Genomic DNA, 21,708 nt, shown 5'->3' on the forward strand with positions numbered 1-21,708 from the left:
GTCAGATAATAAGCAAATGAATGACAATATGACATCGGATAATGCTATGGAGAAAAGTCAAGTAGGACAATATGGAGTGTGATGGAGTAAGGGAAGGGCAGTGATTTTTAGCTGGAGTGGATGGGGCCACCTCTCTGACACCTGAGCTGAGACCTGCATGCATCGAGGAAGACAGCCTCGAGGCAGAATAAGCTTGACCTGTGTGAAGGGCAGCAGGAAGGCCATTCTGGCCCAGGAAGAGTGAGGGAAGGGAGCACAGCAGGAGAGAAGGTCAGAGAAGCCCAGACTGTGGAGACTTGCAGGCCTTTGACCTTGAACTTTTTGTATATGTGTATATCTACTATTTAATTGAAGTACAGTCCGTTCACAATGTTGTGTCAGTTTCTGGTGGACAGCACAGTGCTTCAGTCATCCATGATGTGTTCGTTTCATATTCTTTTCGCCATAAGTTGCTGCAAGATATTCAATATAGATCCCTGTGCTGTACAGTATGAACTTGTAGTTTATCGGATTTTGTGAGAATCCTCTCATATTTTGAAGTGAGAGACCCTCTGCCAGAGTTCAGTAGGTGTTCTGTGCGATTCAGTGGGTCTGCAGATGTAATTCTTGGTGTATCTGTGGGAAAGGGCGAGCTGTGAAGTCTCTCTACTCCACCATCTTGGCACCTCCCTAAATTTGAATTGTATCCTGTGTTTGATGGGCAGCTTCAGAGGGATTTGAGAAGGGACTGATAGGATTTGATCATGTTGACTGGACAGTGGAGAGAAGCTGTGTGGACACAAGGGCTAGAACGACCACAGCAGCGAGGCTGATGCAGAACTGGATGGTGGTGTTGGACTGTGTCATAGTGGTAGAGGTGGTGAGAAGTGGATGGATTTGGAATGGTTCAGTCCGGACTGATAGGACTTGGGTGTGGAATGGGAAGGAAAGGAGAGTCAAAGATTATTCCTGGCTTTTGAAAGCCCTTGTTTATTGAGATGAGAAAGATTGGTGGATCCGCGGGGTTGGAGGGACAATTGACTTCTCTTTGGGCACATCAGGTTTGAAATGCCCATTGGTCACCCGAGGTGGGGGGGAATGTTATGGCAGCTGGACATGTGAGTGAACTTAGGGTGTTGTCAGGGTGGGAAATATGAATGTGAGAATGAGTACGTGGGAGACTTTCAAGGTTACCAGACTGAATGCGATCACCACAGCAGTGATTATTGATTGGGAAGAAATGATGTCTAAAGATGGAATCCTGGAAGCTCCAATATTGAACTATGAGATGGGGACGAGCCAGCAAAAGAGACTGGAACAGAACGGAGTGCTTGTGGGTAAAGAGGAAGAAAGGATGTCCTGGAGGCCAAATGAAAAGTAATTTTAATCATTTGTTGGCTTATATAAATAAATATGCTTCCTCGGTAGCTACTATTCACTGAGTGCTTGATGTGTTCAGTGGTTTTACATGGATTCCCTTCCATGTAGTGTGGCCTGTGCTTGACCCTGACACTCAGTTTTACTCCATTAGTGAAATATGAAACACCATAGTTCTATTCCAGTATAAAAAGTAGCACATGAGAGGTGTCATCAGCCAATTTAAATTTTCTAAGAAACTTCTTGCTGTGTGGATAGAAGATACCTAGATGTGTTCTACATGAACCTTCCCTTCCATTGGAGACCAGTATGGCGTGGAGAGTGGTGGCTCTTCATTTGGGGAAGTGCACTTTCCTAATTTGTTGCAAGGGTTTTGTGGACTTTGGTTAGATTTTTGGAATCTGGAAGAATATTTTCATCTCCCTATTTGGTAGTAAATATCCTTGAAATCTGTTATTCTGGTTCTTGGTGTACTGAAATTAATTTCAACTTAAGGATTAGAGTCTTAAGGTCTCTTCTCTTTGCAAATGAGAGGATAAACCATTTCTTTCATGCATTGCTATTATTGGGTATGTAATATAAACTGTGAGAAAATATAGTTTGTTGTTAAGCACGATTTGATGACAATTGTAATTATACTACACGTGGTACCCCTGAGAGAAGTTGTATGGTGGGCTTTCTTTGTTTCTCTCAACTCTGAAAGTCCTTCTCAAGGCATCTTTTTTGCTTTTACTGATGTTAAACGTGTGTCTAATGTCATCATCTTGCATACATTTGGAAGGACAGTGCTTACATACATTTGGAAGGACCAATCTAAATCTGATTCAGATTTCTTTGGAGCGTATTTATACTCGCAAGAAAAAAAAACGGGTACTATACTTTTTGTCAGTATTGCCTTGAGATACATTTGAAAAAGCACGTGGCTTTATTTGCCTTATATAAAATAGAAAAGAATGTACCTCACAGGGCTGCATCATTCACTCATAAAAATTGCCAATATGCAAATGTAATTGGATTGTGCATGGATTCCACACTGTGTTATAAAAAGTTTCCTTTTCAAGTGCCAATATAGAAAAGCATCTTCAGGGTGATGAATTAACTCACCTGACGCTGCCAAGAATTAAAGTGCAAGAAATTAGTTCTTCATATTCTTTGCACCACTTGATTATTTATTAGTCCAATGAGCTAATATTTAAGAAAAACTGTTATTGAGGGCAGAATTTTGGTTCATAATTTTTAAAAAAAATTTAACACTTCTGTAGGACATCAATCAGAGACCTTCTTTAAACTAGGTAAACAAAATACAGAATTTAAAAGAAAATTTTTACAAAGAACAAAACAAAATCAGGGCAAGGCAACATCATAGATGTGAAGTACAGAGAAGGACCCGACATCACCTACTTAGTGTTACTGACACAGATTCATCGTCTCCAGCTAGTCCTGAAGAATTGTCGGACAAATACAAATTTGGGGGTAGTCTGTAGAACAATTGCTTTGAACTTTTCAAAGATGTCAGTGTCACGAAAGATAAAGAAAGTTTGAGAAACTGTTCCAGGATACAGGAGGTTAAAGAGACATGACAACTAAATACAGTATATGGTTTTGGATTGGGAAAATCATTATCTACAGAAGACATTATTGGCACAATTGGTAAAATTGGAATAGGGATTGTAGCATTGCATCAGAATTCCTGAATTTTATAGCTGGACTGGACTGTGGTTATGTAAGAGCATGTACTTGTTTTTAGCAAATACTTGCTGAAGAATTGAGAGTTAAATGGTCATGGTGTCTGGAACTAACCCTCAAATAGTGCAGGAAAGATATTGTGTGTGTGTGTGTGTGTGTGTAGACAGAATGCAAATGTGGCAGAATTTGTGAATCTGGTAAATGTGGGCAGAGGGTATTATGAGAGTTCTTTGTATTATTCTCGCAACTCTTCCCATAAACCTGAAAGTATTTCACGACAGAAAAGTTAATGGCTTAAATAATTAGCCAAATAGGAGAATGATTTGTTACATCTAAGATGATTTCCAACTTACAGCATTATCTTGCAACGCTTCTAGGAGGCATGTTATTATGGCTGAGTTCTTCTAGGCTGTAAACTCCTTAAAAAGTCCAATTAGACCCTATAAATTCTTAACAAAAGAAGCAAGAGAGAGCACATTTCTGGAATCTCCAAATGTGGAGACAGGAATTGTCAGGCCTGGGAAAAATTCCTGTGGTACAGGGTGAGACAGAGGTTGATGCCAGAGAGGAAATCCCAGATTACGGGAAGTACCTGGGGAAAAACGACTTGTTATTGTCAAGGACAAGTCAGGGAGCCACGGGAGTGTTGCCATTACAGTATCCGGCGTAGCATCATCTTGGCTCATTTATCTTCAAACAGTTTGGATTCTGTTTTCTTATTTTAGTCAAACTTTAGTTTTAATTGGAAGTCATTTGCAAAGCACAATTTTTGAAAAATAGGAGGTAATTTTAAAAGCATCGTTGCTAGACAAACTAGCTCTTTTCAGTAAGTGATAACAGTTTTCTTGTCTCATACTGTGTCTGGAAAATTGTGTGCAGTAGAACTATGTCTTTTATTTTTTTTTTATCCTTCTGATCTGCTTCCCGCTTATGAGTTTCACTCCAGCACAGCTGGGGTTAGACATTCGGAGAAGTGTGTTTGCTCGTTGTTTGGCAGGTCAGACCCAGGGGAGCAGAAAAAGAAGCATGTGGAGAAGGTAAAGGCTTATGGTTCCTGGAGTTCCAGTCCGTGCCAGCCTCGATGGCGCCTGTCTTAAGTAGGCTGTGCACACGGCATTCATGTGTTTTTTTCTGGGAAACCCTGTAGGCTTAGACGTTAGCGATGAGTCTTTGAGGCGGTGGGGATGGCTGGCTTGGAAAGTGGCAGTTACAGAAGTTTTCATCTTCTGGGTCCTTGGTTACAGCACAGCCCCCCTCCTGTCCCTGGGGGTTTTCCTCATCCTAGAGCGAGCTGGGGGTCTGAGTCTTGCTCCCAGGCTGTGACTGCTCACAGTGGCTTTCAGTTGGCACACTCAGCAGAAATTTTTAAGCTCAGAAATAGCTTCTCATTTCTTTGCCCTAGAGGTGGTCCATTCAGAAAAATTTCCAGGCATTCTCACATGGAGGCACAGGGAGCTGACACTGCCCTGGCCTTTCCTAGTGAGATGGAAGATTCTGATCTTCAGAACTATCAGCCATCAACCCTTCATTGGCTATGTCCTCACTTCAGAAAAGAAATACTGTTTTCAAACAAATGTAAGCACTCCCAGCAGGCTATGTTTTTCAGTCAATTTGCTTTGCCTAATACGTATCATTTACTCTCAGCGATTTAAAATGCACAAGCACCATTCAGTGTAATTATCTTTTGGGTCGAAGGATTACGTCAATCAGTGCTCTTCTTTGTCCTGTACAGAAGTTAAAAGCAAATGCATACACCAGCTGATAACTGGGTATTTTCAATAGACTTGTGAAAGTTTATTTTATTTAAGAAATTATGCGCTCTTCTTCATGTTTGCAGAAGGATATACAATCCAAGGTTGATACTACTACAGGCAGACCTCCTTTTATTGCACTTTGCTTTATTGTGCTTCACAGATTTTGTGTTTTTTAAAACTGAAGGTTTGTGGCATCCCTGAGGCTAGCAAGTCCATCAGAGCCATTTTTCCAACAGCATTTGCTCACTTTGTGTCTCTGTGTCACATTTTGGTAATTCTCACAATATTTTGAACTTTTTCATTATTAATATATTTGTCACGGTGATTTGTGATCTTTGATGTTGCTATTGTCATTGTTTTGGGGCACCACTAGCCACACCCACATAAGCTGGCTGACTTAATAAATATTATGTGTATTCTGACAGCTCCGCCAACCTGCCATTCCCCCATCTTTCCCCCTTTCCTTGGGCCCCTCTATTCCCTGAGACATAACGGTATAGAAATTAGGCCAATGAATAACCCTACAGTGGCCTCTGTGTACAAGTGATAGGAAGAATTGCACGTCTCTCACTTTAAATCAAAAGCTAGAAGTGACTAAGCTCAGTGAGGAAGGCGTGTCAAAAGCCAAGACAGACCGAAAGCTGGGCCTCTTGAGCCAGTTACCAAGCAGTGAATGCAAAGGAAAAGTTCTTGAAGGAAATTTCAAGTGCTACTCCAGTGAACGCACGAAAGATGAGAAAGGGGAACAGCCTTATCGCTGATATGGAGAAAGTGGTAGTGGTCTAGACAGAAGATCAACCCAGCCACAAAGCCTCCAGACAAGGTATTAACTCTGTTCAGTTCCATGAAGGCTGAGAGAGGTGAGGAAGCTCCAGAAGAAACGATTGGAGCTAGCAGAGGTTGGTTCACAAGGTTGAAAGAAAGAAGCCATCTCTATCACATTAAAATGCAAGGTGAAGCAGCAAGTGATGATGTGGAAGTTTTGGCAAGTTATCCAGAAGATCCAGCTCAGATAATTCGTGAAGGTGGCTACACCAAACAAGATTTTCAGTGTAGATGAAACAGTCTTCTATTGGAAGAAGATGCCATCTAGGACTTTCATAGCTGGAGAGGAGAAGTCAATGCCTGGCTTCAAAGCTTCAAAGGGCGGGCTGACTCCCTTATTAGGGGCTAATGTAGCTGGTGACTTGAAGTTGAAGTTAGTGCTCATTTACCATCCTGACAATCCTTGGGCCCTGAAGAATTATGCAAAATCTAGTTTGCCTGTGCTCTGTACCTGAAACAACAAAGCCCATATGACAGTACTTCTGTTTACAACGTGGTTTAGTGAATATTTTAAGCCAACTATTTAAACCACTGCTCAGAAAAAGAGTTCTTTCAAAATATCACTGCTCTTTGACAACGCACCTGGTCACCCCAGAGCTCTGATGGAGGTGTACAGTGAGATTCATGTTATTTTCATGCCTGCTAACACTACATCCACTCTGCAGCACATGGATCAAGGAGTCATTTTGACTTTCAAGTCGTCTTATTTGAGAAATACATCTTGTAAGGCTGTAGTTGCCATAGATGGTGCGTCTCCTGATGGATCTGGGCAAAGTAAATTGAAAACCTTCTGTAAAGCCTTCTGATTGTAGACGCTGCTCAGAACATTTGTGATTCATAAGAAGAGATCAAAATACCAAAATTAACAGGAGTTTGGAAGAAGTTGATTCCAGAATCCTCCCGGATGACTTTGAGGGGTTCAAGACTTCAGTGGAGGAAGTAACTGCAGATGTGGTATAAACAGCAAGAGAATTAGGAGTGGAGCCTGAGGATGTCACTGAATTGCTGTGAACGGATGAAGAATTGTTTCTCTTGGATGAGCAAAGAAAACGGTTTCTTGAAATGGAATCTACTGTCGAAGATGCTGTGAAGATTGTTGAAATGACAACAAAGGATTTAGAATATTCCATAAACTGAGTTGGTAAGGCAGTGGCAGGGTTTGAGAGGATCAACTCCAAATGTGAAACAAGTTCTGCTGTGGTTAAAATGCTGTCAAACAGCTACAGAAGAATTGTTCATGATAGGAAGTCAATCAATGTAGCAAACTTCATTGTTGTCTTATTTTAAGAAATTGCCACAGCCACCCCAGCCTTCAGCAACCACCACCCTGATCAGTCAGCAGCCGTCAACATCAAAGCAAAGCCCTCCACCAGCAAAAATGATTGCAATTCAATGAAGGTTCAGATGATAGTTGATATTTTTTAGCAATAGAATACATTTTTAGTTAAGATATATACATTGTGTTTTTAGACATAATGCTATTGTAAACTTAATAGACTAAAGCAGGGTGTAAATAATAAGTTTTGTATACACTGGGAAGCCAACAGAATTCATGTGACTTGCTTTATTTTGATATTCAGTTGGTTGTGGTGGTCTGGAATGGGACCTGCCATGTCTCTGAGGTGTGTCTGTACGAATCATTAGTTAAGATCACTTATTGCAGGTGTCTGGGTATGTTTTGTTCTGTCAGAAAGTTGTTTACATAGTTGGGGCTAATGTGAATCCTCCTTACACGTTCTTCTAATGAGCAACACAGCACGTTACCTCCGGATGGTGAGAGTATCGCCTCCATTTGAACAGAGCAGAGACATGGTCTGGAAATGGTTCAGGTCTAATTTGTTATTTAGTTATCCTGTCAATATCCTTTCATTTACCTGTTTGTTGTTTGAATGGAATTGGGGTTCAAATTTAAATCTCCAAAATGGAGCAAAAAAAAAGTCTAACCACGGAGTAAAACTTGGGCCAGTTAGGGTGTCTAGGCCACCACTGTCGTTTCTTTTCACAATTATTCCCCCACCCTTGAACTCACCACAGTTTGAAAAGACAACAGATCAGAAAGCTACCAAGAGACCAAACAAGAGCTGAATAGTTTCTTTTGATCATCTATCATTTCGCTTTTTCACAGCTCCAAATTCTTGGGAGTTTCCATAATCAAGCCTTGAAATGTGGGCTTGTTCCCAGTCAGTAACCAGATAATCTCTTTTTCTGGCATATATGTGATAATATTGAAGAATGGAAATCACCAAAAAAAAAAATCATTGGAGAATTCCCTTTAATTTTAGGATTTCCTTTCCGTTGAGGTTTCAAATGTTTTACCTTTAAAAAAAAATTTTTTTTTTTAGATGGAGTTACTGGGGATTGAACCCAGGACCTTGTGCATGCCAAGCATGCACTCTTCCATTGAGCTACTTACCCTCCCCGCACTGTAAGGTTTCAGGGTTGGAGCTGAAGTGCCTTTGGTCTTAGAGAGTAAAATATAGGTGACCGCGCCAGCCTGAAATTTTCCTCTTGCCCTACAAGGATACGAGCTGCATTGGGAGACTCATGGAGCCCTGTGGGCCCATCCCAGGGTAGGGAAGACATAAGGAGGCGGGAGTGAGAGGCACTCTGGATGTATGAATGCCTCGTAGCACCTCTTGCCCCAGGAGATTGGGAGAAGAGGGTAAGGGCACTTGAACGCCCCATCTAGTGGCAAAGAACCAGCTGCTGCTTCAATTTAACTTTTTTTTTTTGCCTCGGCTGGGACTTCACATGATCCACCTTAAAATGCTTTTTCTGGCAGCATAGTTGCTGTTAAAAGGGAGAAGGGAGATGGAGACGGGAGGTGGAGCTGAAACATTTTTTTAATGGTGTTATATGGGTGGGAAAGGAAGCAACTATTTGCAGCAAAAAATCTGCCAGCAAATAGTTTCTTCCTTTGTAAAATTAAGAGGTTAGTCTAAATGTGATCTTTGTGGTCTCTTTCGGTTTGAAACTGTGATTCTTTGACGATTCGTATGTCATTCTCATTTGCTCACTAAAAGGTGTTCTTTTTCATGTGTATTGCAAAACACTCCTTTTAGCAAATACCCAAGAAGCATGTCCTCTGGTTAAGAGCTGTGATTGCCCTTTGTAAAGACACCAGCTAGAATGCCTTGAAACCAAGAGCCCTTAGCTCACGTGAAATATTGAGTGTGTCACACAAAAAAACAAGCAAGAAAGACATACCCGGGTGCAAGGGAGACCCAAGGAGGTGTATGTATACGTGGAAGTGACAGATGAGAAAGAACGGAAATGAGGTTTAGTACAAAGACCATAACTGAAGTCCAGGCAGCTTCATTTTAAGGACCTTCTCCAGTGTTACTGTTAATGTTTCATCGGGCTGAGCTCTTTCCAGGTCTGGACAAAGGACTCAAGTTCGGAGCAGAGCTCACAGTCCTCTGCAGCGTTAGCCAGGTTGACCTGCAGGGGGAAGAGGCCACAATTACCAGTCGTCATTTGAATGGCTCTCTCATAGATTTCTGGACTTAACTTTTCCCACCCCCATTCTGCCTCTTGAGATGCTCTTTTTATTTATTTTTGCTTACTTATTTATTTATTGAAGTAGAGTCAGTTACAATATGTCAGTTTCTGGGGTATGGCATAATATTTCAATCGTACGTAGACATACATACATTCATTTTCATATTCTTTTCCAGTAGAGGTTACGACAAGGTATTGAATGCTCCTTTTAGATGGCCTTGCCCCTCTACCTGTCTTCCCTCTCTCTGCTTCCAGCCTGTTCCTTGCCATCAGGCAGCTGTCTCATCCATTCTCGTTCCTCACACCTGTTTGCTTCCCATATGTTTCTCCCTTCTGCCTCCACCTTCTCTCTGTCCACATCATACGCTTCTAGTAAATGAAGCTGTAGATTCAGAGAAGAGGCCGAGGCATGTGTGCAGTCCTGTCCGTGGTGATGGGTCTCTCTTGTTCTCTGTGCTTGTGCGCTATGCTAACTGAGCGTGTTCTTCTAATGCCTTGATTCTTCCACCGACAGCTACCTCCCTGGATCTTTGCGGTTCCTTTCTGTAGGTTGTGTTCCCCAGGAGCAGACTCTGGACAGAGATGAGCATGCAGGAGGTTTATCAGGGAGAGCCTGAGAGGATCAACGTTGGTGGAATGGAAGGGAGATAAGCAGGATTGGGCCAAGGAAGAAATTGAGTTGTGATGCAATCTTAGCAGGAGCTTCTGGGAACTCTGAAGTTGGGATGTCCTTTCAGAATTGTCTCCTGTTGGAGTGGGGGAGCTGTGTCTTTATGCCCCTGTGGGCTGTCCTGGAATGGGGTGTGGTCTTGCTTGAAACAACTCTCTCCTGAGTAGCCAGTCCCCACAGAGCTGACTTATGAGGGCTGTCTGCCACGTAGCCGTCCTTCTGCTCAGACAATAGTCTTTCATTCTTGAAAGGAAATCCGGGCAGGACCATCACAGCACCCACCACAGGTGTCTTCCAGAAAAGTACCATGACTGGGAAAACTGTAGGTCAGGATTAAGATCATATAGGAAATAGAGATTAGGAAGGAAAATAAAAATGATGGGATCTTATCAGAAACAGAGATTTTTGGGAGGCAAATGAAAACAACATTAAGATATTTAAATGCACAACAAAGTTCTAGAGATAAAAAAAAATTTTTTTTTCAAAAGGCTGCCTACTTCCAAATGCCCCAGAATCACTGGCATCAGAAACCTGCGCTGGGCGGCAAGTCTTTCCTGGCATCCTCGTCTTCAGATAAGAGGGACGATTTCCCTGACATTCTGCCATTTTCTGAGTCTGGTTCTTTGTGCTATGCTGACTGCACTTCTGAGTCCTTTCTGGCTTATAGGATACTGTCTTTTACACTTTTATTATATATATTTTTTCTACTTAAGCTTTTGTAAGTTTTAGAAAAAACTGCCTGTAATTGTCAGGTTTCCTCTTCGTTATCAGTGGTGCCCGAGTGGGCTGGCTTTTTTCTTGCTGAGTTTAATTTTGTCTCCGTATTATCAGGAGGGTCCCAAGCACAGGAGCTACACCAGATCATATCCCTTTAAAAAAATCAAACACATTTATAAAAATAGGCAGAGAGTAACTGTGTAATGTGGCTGCTTCACACAGTTTCTACCATGGGCCAGGCCACACATTTGGGAAAGGGTTACTATGAAAGGGTAATCTATTATTTATGTATTAAAAGGTATCTATTATTTATATTTAACACCTAGCACACCTCTAGATCTTGCATATTTTTATCCCTAATCCTTGTCACAGTCCAGCAAGTTAGGTAGTTTGGTCACGTTTGGTCCAGGAAATAGGGTCTTAGAGAGGTTAAATACTTTGCCTGAGATTCTGCAGTGTGTAGCTTGCTGGACCAAACTTTGAATTCAGGTTTCTTTTCCTTTTTCTCTCCTTCTTCACAGAAGCCCACGGCCCCGCAGTGACTGTCCTTTCTACTGTTAGGCTGCTGTCTTGTACAGATGGCTTCTTCACCTACAGGGACCCGGCTTTCTACTTTTTCCAAGTTCCCCAAGAAAGTTTAGTACAGAACAGTAGGTGTTTACCAAGGAGTTTTGATTTAGCTTGAGGTGATTTTACAGCCCAGATGAAAAAGAATTTTTTTAAACCAAGAATCTCGCCTTCAGGAACCGTTGTTTGGCTTGTCTCAGAAACAGTTTCAATGACAAGCCTTAAAAATGTTACCACTTAAATATCTTGAAGTTGAATGTTCCTCTTTACTCCCTGCTGGTCTCCCCTGACTGTCTTTGGTTCTTTCTCCACATTCCCACATGCGGATCCTTCTGAATGCCGTGCTCTCTACCCCTTACTAGGTCTTGTCACCTCTAGAGAATAATAGCCTGTTCCCTAAGCTGGTGCCCACAGGTCTTCACAATCTGCATTCAATGTCTCTAGTTCTGTCTCTTGCTGTTTCCTCAGTAAGACTAAACAGTTTTATCCTTAGGGCACCTTTCTATGAGCTACTTCTATATTTCATGCATACTTTCATAACTCACTTATCATCAGGATGGATGGATGTGACATGCCTTATATAGATACGCATGCATTTGAAGGACAAATGTATTTAGAGACCCTAAAATTCCAAATACATGTTTGCGCCTTTTTTTTTTTTGATTTTGTAATTATTTTTTATGCCCTTTTTCCTAGGAGACTTACAAAAGACTCCAAGACTCTTAGAATTACTACCAGATAATTCAATAATAAGGATTCAAATGTGTTGAGTAAGAGAACCAAAGTAGGCGGAAAAATTATGAGAAAAGATTCTGTTTCTGGTTCTATAGCTGACTTGTTCCATGCCTAATGTATTATTATATGCATGCCAGCTGTTAGAAATATCTGTTGAGTGACATGCGTTAGATGAATGTATGTAATTTGCATGTTTTCTATAAATATGTATGTATTTGAAATAGTTTCTAGACCGTGACATTTTAGATTTATGATTGTCTTTTTTTGTTACTTTTGCACCTTTAATTGGCTTTCCAGACTTCTAATGAATGAGAAATAATATGACAAATGCCAGTTCATGTTAAAATACTTTCTGATATTTTGTTTCTGCAATTTTGGTGATTAATGTTGTACCTTTTAAGTGATCTCTGATGCACCATCTCAGCAGAATAATATGGTTCAAATAGTCACTTGTGAACTGTGTAGGTTAATAAATTTCATGGGCATGACTGGGCATAATGCATGAGTAATTTACACACTACCCTAAGTCAGGAAGCAGCTCTGTAACTTCCTTACAGCTCTCTCATCAGGGGTTGCTCACATAAAGTTATGATACATAAAAATAGTTTTATTATACTATGTAATTAATTTAACTTAGTAGAGACAGAAGTCTTTGATTCTAGGTTTGTCTGTCTTTCTCTAGGATGTGTGAGAAACAAATGCATTGTCTGTAGTTTTGGGGTTTGGGTTTCCCAAGGGTATCCTCTGCACAATGGATGAATCACAAACCACATTTGGTTTGATGTGGAGTTTATTCTTATTCTTTAAGCTATAAAATGACTCTGAAACCTGTGGAGTTCCCTAGGAGTGATGTGAATGACTCCTGGCATCAGAAAGAACTACTGACATTACCAAATTGAGTTAATAAGGCAGAATCAATACTTAGGCGACCTCACAGATAATGAGAAGGACTACAGAGATCCAGGTTGTCCTCACCTTCTGTCTGCTCCAGTTATTTCCTCCAACTGTAGAGACTGTTTGAGCCTCAGAATCTGATGCCTCAAGGTGTTAATACACTGAGGTTGGCTCCTCGGTTCCCTCAATTTCAGGTCAAGAGCATCCACCAGTGACCTACACTAAGGTTACTGTACTTATTTCCAACAGCTCCAAATATTAGGTCTCTTTGTTAGGTTATCCGAAGGACGCCTCCCTCTAACTTCCAACAGGCAACCCTACTTGTGTTCCCTGGAGCTACGCTGAAATCTAGCATGACCCCCACCCGTCAGTTCTTTCTGTTTGCAGATGGCCAGCCTGCCACCTGAGTGTCTCCTCCTCTCTGTAGTCACCTGCAGTTCCTTTAAAGATCCTCTTAGCATTCAAATATGATGGGTCGTTGGTTTGACCAGGATGGAGGCAAACCAGTTATTTTCTCAATTGTTCTGAACACTTCACTTTCACCATACAGTCTAAGTGGACGTGAGTGTTTTTGGTAATGATGACAGAGTATTGATTTCTGTTGAACTTGGACACAACGGAAGTTCTAGTTTGTGCTCTATTAATATCACATCACATACTTGAGTTGGTTTCATTTGGACCCAAGTGGCAGGGCATTTTATATTTTGATTTTACCTTGTTGGATTTGACCCATTAGTTTTCAACCTGTTGATGGAGTCTTGGGATTTGATGGAGTCATTCACCATATTAGTTACCCTTCCTTGTTTCATGTTATCTTTGCATTTGCAAAACGTGCTACCTCTGACTTCACTCGTCACTGACAGAAATACCTGGTGGAGGCAACAACAGAGCAGCAAGGAACTAGAGGTCCTTCCGTACTGTAGCAATGATTGGTTTAATAGGACTCCTTGGCTATGATCAGTTAACTAAAATCATGCCTAGGAAACTGTACATTCTTCAGCGTAGAGCTCTATGGTGTGGTAAGTCAGAGGAGTGGTTGTTTTTGGTGGAGGTGGGGAAGGGGAGAGTGGAGGGGATTAACTGGAAAAGGGCACAGAGAGCTTTCTAGGGTAATGGAAATATTCGAATATCTGGATATGTGGTTTATATGGATGTATGTCCTTCTTTGTCCAAATTGCTAAAAACCTGTTGTTTAAGATCTGTGTATTGTACTGCATTTAAATTTTCATCTCAATTATAAAAATAGTATGTAAACCCATTGATTGCCTGAATTGCCAGCTGTTAAGAATTAAAGACCATTTCTGCAAATCAGAATAAAATCTTGAGGTTTGGAATACTGAAATGACTGTCAGTATTTGACAGTGATGAAATCCAAAATAAGACATAGAACTCAACCACTGTTTTGTATGAATTGCTTTTTCAATTCATCCTTTGAATAATACTTCTTTAGGGTGTGGGATGGGAAATAATTTTCTTCTAAGCAGTCTACTTGATATTCAAAAAAAGATGGAGAATAGCTTTACTATATTTGAGTAGCATGTTTTCAGTAGGTTTTGCTTTGTTCTATTTCTAAGCTCCTGGAAAGTTGGAATCTGTAAAAGGCTTATCGACACATGGTATTCAATGAGCGTTTATTTAGAATGAAGAAAATTAGGTATCATTTCCCCTGCTTTGTCCATTGAGTATTCTTTGTAAACCACTCTTCTGCAAGATTTCTCCTTTTAGAGGTGAAATTTTTGTGTCGGCCATGCCATAGAGTGAGAGATTATGAGCTAGGATTATGTGATGGAACCACAGACTCGTTAGTAAGGTGGTGAACACTGTCATATAGAACATATTAAAGCGGAGAAGAGCTGTTTTTCAGAAGTGTTGTGAGAACACTGCACGTCCTCCGTTTCTCACTTGAAGTAATACCTTACAATCTTAGGATACTTTTCGTTCTTCATGACTGTTTTGCACGTATTTTATTTTCTCAAGGAATTGCGACATATTTTGTTAGGATTACGATTCTCAGCATTGGACGGTGAAGCGATTTGAGAAAGATCACACTGCTCGAATCTACTCAAATCCTTGACTCCATTCAAAGCCTACTTCAAAACTGTATCTCTTCAGGGAAGCAGCTGTCCCTCTCCTCACCTAAGATGCTTTAACCAATTAAAAAAATTGTCCTAAGCCATACTGTCCATGCGGTACTATTACTATCTCATTTGCTTTGTATTAGTTCTTAAATTTGGGGGGACATACTTTCTGTCTCCTTAGCTAACATTCACTGTGTATAAATTCCTGCCCTGGTGCCTGGAACGCCTGGTGTCCCTAGTATGTGGCCAGATGAACGTTGGCTACTTAATGAATACTTTCTGAACAGGGGCTGTTTAATTAGGATAGTTTCTTTCTGCATTTGGTAGGTTTTCTGAGTTTTATATAAAATCTTTGGAAACTTGTAAGGTGACGGCCTATCAGTGAAGCAACATGATGTGGGGAACAGATGCACATTGACATTAGTTGACCTGAATCCGAGGTCCTGTCACTTTCTGGCTGTGTAAAATGGGACGGGTCCCCCCAACTCCGTACCCTGCTGTGAGGGGTGTATGTGGCCTGCAGAGTATACAGGTTGTGATAATACCCTTGATAAAGTCAGACTCCATGATTTTCCTCACCTCATTGTTATCTATGGCATTAAATGTTTTTTTTCTTTTTAGCAAATACATTAAACAATTTTTTAAATTTATTTTTTTAATTTTGAGGGGAGATAATTTGGGTTTTTTAAATTTATTTTTTAATGGAGGTACTGAGGATTGAACCCAGGACCTTGTGCATGCTAAGCACGCACTCTACCACTGAGCTATACCTCCCCCGCTGCAAACAGTTTTTTAAGTAGCATGAAATTATATATACTTTTTGAAAAAATTCAGAAAATTCAGAAAGTAGAAAAGAAAGCAAGCAAAACCTCCCCTTGATGCATCTTACCTTTAATAGAACAATACCTACTTTTTATGCAAACCTTATAAAATAATGATTTTTAATAATGTTCATCCAACTTTATTTTTTGTTTGTGCAATAATCCAACAAGCATTTGTTGAATGGCTACTGTGTGTCAGGCACTGTTCCTGGTGTTGCAGACAGAGCGATACACCAGGCAGACTCCCTGTCTTCGTGAAACTTACATTCCTTCTGGGGGGAGAGAGGGATGCAATAAACACATAAACAAATGCAAATGTGATACGAGATGGTGCTCATGCCCTGACTGAAACGAAGAGCAGGATCCAGAGGGATGGCAGCCCTTCTTTAGAGAGGGTGGCCGGAGGAAGCCTGAGGAGGTGACATTGCACCAGAAATCAGAAGGGATTTTGAGGGAACAAGCCGAGCGGCCACCTGAGTAAGAGAACTCCAGGCAGAGGAACACCAAGTTGCCTCCAGCTCCCACACGTGGATTAAAAACCCTACATGGGCTGGACATCCAGCTCTCCAGAATACTGTCATCTAACTTTGAACTGGGAGTGCCGGTTATCTGTTGTCCGCTAGGCTGTTAAACCTTGATTTTCTTTTTAATCCAGGTTGATACCATGTTAACTATTACCCTGCTTAAATCACTGGCTTAAGTAAGGCTAGTGATAATCTTGGGTTAATGTTTTTGTTTTCTTTGCATACATAAAAGTCCTTTTATAACCCAGACCCTAACCACTGGGAGGAAGCACTGATCCAGTGTTCAAAACAGAAAACTGCCCTAGTTTGAGGGAGTGTGGGCGTTTCCCAGCCAGTGGAGGTTTATAGGGAGGTGCTGAGCAGTAAGGAGGAGGAAGACTTCCTGAATCAGGTCTTGATGGTTTAACATCATTCTGTTTCACACGAATTATTATAACGGCAGGCATATTTATCCAAATCCAACTATAAAGATAGGTTTCAGAGAAATAAGAATGGTTTTTGGATTATCCATGTTTTGGCTTCTATTACTGTAAAACACTGAGAGTTGACTTCGGTGGTCAAAATCAAGGAACTTAGAAACTTGCTGTGAACAAGTATTCACAGAGCTCTCCTTATGCTGTATGTCTGTTATCTCTTATAAATGCATAGCAGGTTTCAGAAGTGTCTATCTAAAATCTAAACTGGAAAATTCAAATGATCCCTTTTGTTCTTAGGTGTTCAAAGGAGAAAAGTATTTCTAATAGAGATAACAGATAAAGATGACTTTAAATAAAATAAAACACCAATGGACGTAAAGTAAATGTCCATCAAATAAAATTTTGTTAAATTTCTTACACTGTCTATAAATCCACGTAGCTGCTAAGGATTGTTCAACCTCTTAATGATCACCGTCAGTAAAATGACTTCTGAACAGGGGAAAGTCAAGTGAAAGTCAGCACATCTTTAGTGTTATGTAAATTCCTTATTGCTTTTCACGTCTCTGGAGTTAGTGATGAAAACTTGGCTCATCGGAACCATCAAAGAAACAAAGCAATGTACTCTCAACCCATATTCCCAGTCGCCATTTCTGGTAAGACGACACCTGTCTTACTTTTGAGGTTTTCTCCCGAGGGAATTAGGATCAGTAAAAAATATCTGGACAGTTATGTAATGAAAGAACCTGGAAAGTCGATCTGCTTTTGTTTCTAAGCAATTCCTTCCTTTGTACTTTTACTTAACAAAGATGACTCCCTTTTTTCAAATCATCTCAATACACTTCATACATAAATCCAAATTCTGGCTGCTGGGTTAATTTAAAAGACATAGAAACCTGAATTTTCTCTGAGGATTTACATTGTAATAGCCTTGTCACTGGAAGCTTTTCAGTGATACTAACTAATTATGGTTAAGAAGAGAAATAGTGTGATTTCTTCTGTTGCATGTCGAGGACTGATCGCCTCTGACGTATCTCAACAGTCCAGAATGAGACATTTTTCTGTGGAAAAATGGATACTGGGAGCCATGCACATTTGTGATTTCTGTGGCATTTGACTTAGGTTTTTCGAGCTGTAATAGTTGACAATTTAAGCCCTTCTCATCACTAAGCAACTCTAGAAAATATAGCATCTTTTAATTTGCAAACTCTGAATTGGCTATACATGGCGATGTTAGGAGAGTTTTGTGGCAACCATGTGCCACAGGCATCCAAGGATGTGGTACAATGGGAATGAACCATCTCATCTCATTGACAACACGTGTTATGTATTATTATGGTTCTAGCCTCTAGATTTTAATTTCTTGGTGACAGGATCTATATTTGGGGGAAAGAATTGTCTGGGCTAACATCGTGTGTAATAATAATTTGGATTAAATGTTTATTTTCCATGCAAATGTAAATAAGATGCAGACACTCTGGGTGCCAAGGATTTTTGTGTGAATCAAGGGTACGAGTAACAGAGGAGCCTGCTATGTGTTAGTGGTGAGAAAGCATCTCTTGGAGGCTAACACGTATACATACTGGAATCGAGACTTGGATAATGTCCTGGTTGAACATGGATGACCCCAAACCATTGCCAACAGCCAGATGTGCATCCCTGCAGCCCACGTAGCAGAGAGTGGGGGCATTTGGAAATACTCAGCTGCTATGATTGTTTGAGAACCACAGACAATTCTGCCCTGAGGTCACTCTGACAGAAAACGGGGCTGTCTCAATCCTTTGTCTCAACCTTGTCCAAACTTAGAAATTACCTTCCATATATATTTTTTTTCTCATCTCCCCATTTTTTGGCTTATGCAAACAGCAGTGTAATAAAAGGTCCTAGACCCTCAGAATGGAAGCACAAATTCATTTCTGCCTGAGGGATGCCATTCTAGAAAAAAATATTACTTCTTTGCCTACTCAAAAATGTACTGTTTAAGCACCATCCTCTTCTGTGTATACTAATTTCATACTTGGAGACGGTGATGAATTTTAAAAGACATTTCACCTTTCGCAACATACAAATAATATTGGTTACCAGTGGCTTGCTGGTAACTGTGGTCTGTGCACAGGGCCGTGAAGATTCTCTTGAGTCATCCTTTAAATATTTTCCTTCTCTTTATGTGTTTGCCTTTCAGTCCTGTAGGTATTCCCACAGTTTATGCTCTTCACTTGGAGCTGAGGGTTTTGTCTCATCCCATCTTATTTCCATCCCCCTTTCTCTTGGTTTACACCCTGAGACATTTGGGGAAAGGAAAATTCTTTGCCAGATTCTTAGGCTTTGCTTGACGCAAAGCTCCGTGAACACCCACGAAGCAAAGACCACTGTCCTGAAAGGAAAGGAGACAGTTGTTCTTCTGAGTCCTTGCCGCCCGCTGCAGGGCTTTAGAAGTGAGAAACGCGGTCAGGCTGGAGAAGGTAAACGGTAGCGGTGTCAGGAGGGTCCTTGGCTACGGCTGCTTGTGGTCAGTGTGAGGAATGAGTGCGAGGGCAGTTTTCTTGGCGGACGAAAGAATGAGAAGCTAAGTTCAAGAGAAGATGCAGAGGAGGAGTCATAATACCTTATCGAGAAAGATCGTGTTTGTCACTGATACGTTTCCCAAACATAATTACTTTCTGTGGATTTTGAAGTGTGGTTTTCTATTCAGATTGATGAAGGAATGGCTAAAACCTGCTTCTTCCCCAGATATGTTTCTTTTCCCCTTAAAATGGAGTTGTAAAAATCCTCCTCCCAAGCTCTTCCCACAGGCATTATGAGAGCAAGGCTAAAAGCTAAGAAGCCCCTGGTTTGAGGGTAGGATTAGGGCATTAGTCACCATTTAAACAGAATGGTGTGATCTTGGGCATGTAATCTTTGTCTCCTCACTTGCAATTCACTTTATCCTAGGGCTTAATTACCTTTCTTTTTCATTATTGTAGGAGTTAGACCCTACTGGTATGATGGTTGGTAGGGCTTACTGTGTTCCAGAAGGACCTGATTTGGATTTTTGTCAGAGTCACCAACAGCTCACCTCCTGTGCATCACTTGAAAAGCTTATTCTTTTTTTCTATTTTATTTATTTATTTTGAAAAATTTTTGGTTTTGAAAAAAAATGTTTTTAACTGAAGTTACAATGTGTTGATTTCTGGTGTACAGCATAATACGTATATTCTTTTTCATTAAAGGTTATTACAAGATATTGAATATAATTCCCTGTTCTATACCTAAGAAATTTGTTTTTTTTAATCTATTTTTATATATAGGGCTAACGTTTGCAAATCTCAAACTCCCAAATTTATCCCTTCCCCACCCCCTTTCCCCTGGTAACCATAAGATTGTTTACTATGTCCGCAAGTCTGTTTTTATTTTGTAGGTGAGTTCATTAGTGCCCTCTTTTCTCTCTCTCTCTCTCTTTTAAGATCCCACATATGAGTGATATCATAGGGTGTTTTTCTTTCTCTTCCTGGCTTACTTGGCTTAGAATGACGATGTTCAGGCATTATTTTATTCTTTTTTATGGCTGAGTGGTATTCCATTGTATAAATATACCACAACTTCTTTATCCAGTCATCTGTTGGTGGACATTTAGGTTGCTTCCTTGTCTTGGCTATTATATATAGTGCTGCTATGAACACTGGGGTGCATGTATGAAAACATTCTCTGAGGAGAGTAAATGTTCACTTTTAAAACCTGTCATTTTGCAATGTCCCTGCACTCTCTTCACTTTGTCTGCAGGGAAAGAGCCTGAGCAGTGCTGACGCTCTCTCCTGTCCTTGGTACTCTCTCTGTTACATTTCCAGTCTGATTGTGGCCAAATGGGTGTAGCTGCTGTTTCCCAAGGTGGCCTGTACACTGACTTAAGGACTTTTCTCGTTCCAGGAAACAATGTCATGAGAACCATCCATGGGGTGGGAGAGATGATGACCCAGATGGTGCTCAGCAGGGGTTCCATCTTTCCCATGAGTGTGCCTGACATTCAGCCCAGCCTGCTCCCCAGCAAGCAGGGGACGCCCGCCGAGCAAGAGGACATCACCGTGATGGACACCAAACTGAAGATTATTGAGATCTTACAGGTACGGGGCCCAACTGGGAGGTGAGGGGTGACAAACACCCAGTGGTGCTCATTGGTTGAATGTCTTACACGTTCCATTCCAGATCACTATGTAAATATTCTGAAATGCTATTCGTCTAATTTTATTGAAGTTAATTATAAGCCTGGGAAGAAATCTCCCACTGACAGCATGTAACATATTAATTACATATGTTCATTCCTGTTAAATATATTAATGATGTCTAACAACTGCAGATGGCTTTGAGGTTGACATAATTTCTTTCATATGTATTTTCTCATTTAGTACTGACCCTGACTTAATTTTACGTTGATTTAAGTAGGATTTCAGAGCAGGAAAAATTAAGATTGAATTCTAACTCTTCCTATTTTTAATTGAATTGGACATACAATTCTATGTACATAGATTTACTGTAGCAAGAAACTCAAATAAAATTTTATTTTTATCAAGAAAATGTTAATAATTGGTTTTAGCATTTTATATAAGTGACTGTCTCTCTTTGCATCTTTTTTGGGGTTGGTAATTGGGTTTATTTGTTTATTTATTTTAATGGCAGTACTGGGGATTGAAACTAGGACCTTGTGCATGCTAAGCATGCATTGTACCACTGAGCTATACCCTCCCCCCACTTTGCATTTTTGTTTCCAAGAGACTAGATATAATACATACATATATATTTTTAAATTAACCTAGTCTAATGCCTAGCTCTATGAGTTTAAAGGAGGTAAATTGCTATTTCATAACCACTGGTTTAGTGGATAAATTCCTCATTCCTGTAGCTATGAATTCTTAGCTTTTTTTTTTTTAAGTTTGGAAAGTAGTTTTATGGTTCTTTAATTATAGCATTTATTTCAGATTTGAAGAATGGAGCCTGGAGTTTTCAAAGATCTATACAATTTACTAAGTCCTCCATCATATTTTAATGTAGACTGAGGTACCAGAAGTGGGTTAGTAGTCCTGGAAAGAGGTCTGTACATTTTTATTTAAAGTAATGAGATTTATAATCATAAAAGGGTTCACAGTTCCTCCAGGAATTCCGAAGGCTGAACCCTGAGAAATAATTGGCAGGCCTC

The 21,708-nt window shown here is 40.4% G+C and overlaps 1 protein-coding gene across 2 annotated transcripts in view; it reads left to right on the forward strand.

Moving 5' to 3' along the window:
* Positions 1 to 21,708, forward strand: part of ITPR2 (inositol 1,4,5-trisphosphate receptor type 2) — a 419,753-nt gene that overhangs the window by 139,983 nt on the left and 258,062 nt on the right. For both annotated transcript variants that reach the window (XM_072954773.1, XM_072954774.1), the window contains one exon: positions 20,445 to 20,638. In XM_072954773.1, the coding sequence (XP_072810874.1) occupies positions 20,445 to 20,638 (194 nt within the window). The remainder of the gene's footprint in view (positions 1 to 20,444; positions 20,639 to 21,708) is intronic.

The sequence above is a fragment of the Vicugna pacos genome, chromosome 34 (assembly GCF_048564905.1).
Source record: "Vicugna pacos chromosome 34, VicPac4, whole genome shotgun sequence".
NCBI lineage: Eukaryota > Metazoa > Chordata > Mammalia > Artiodactyla > Camelidae > Vicugna > Vicugna pacos.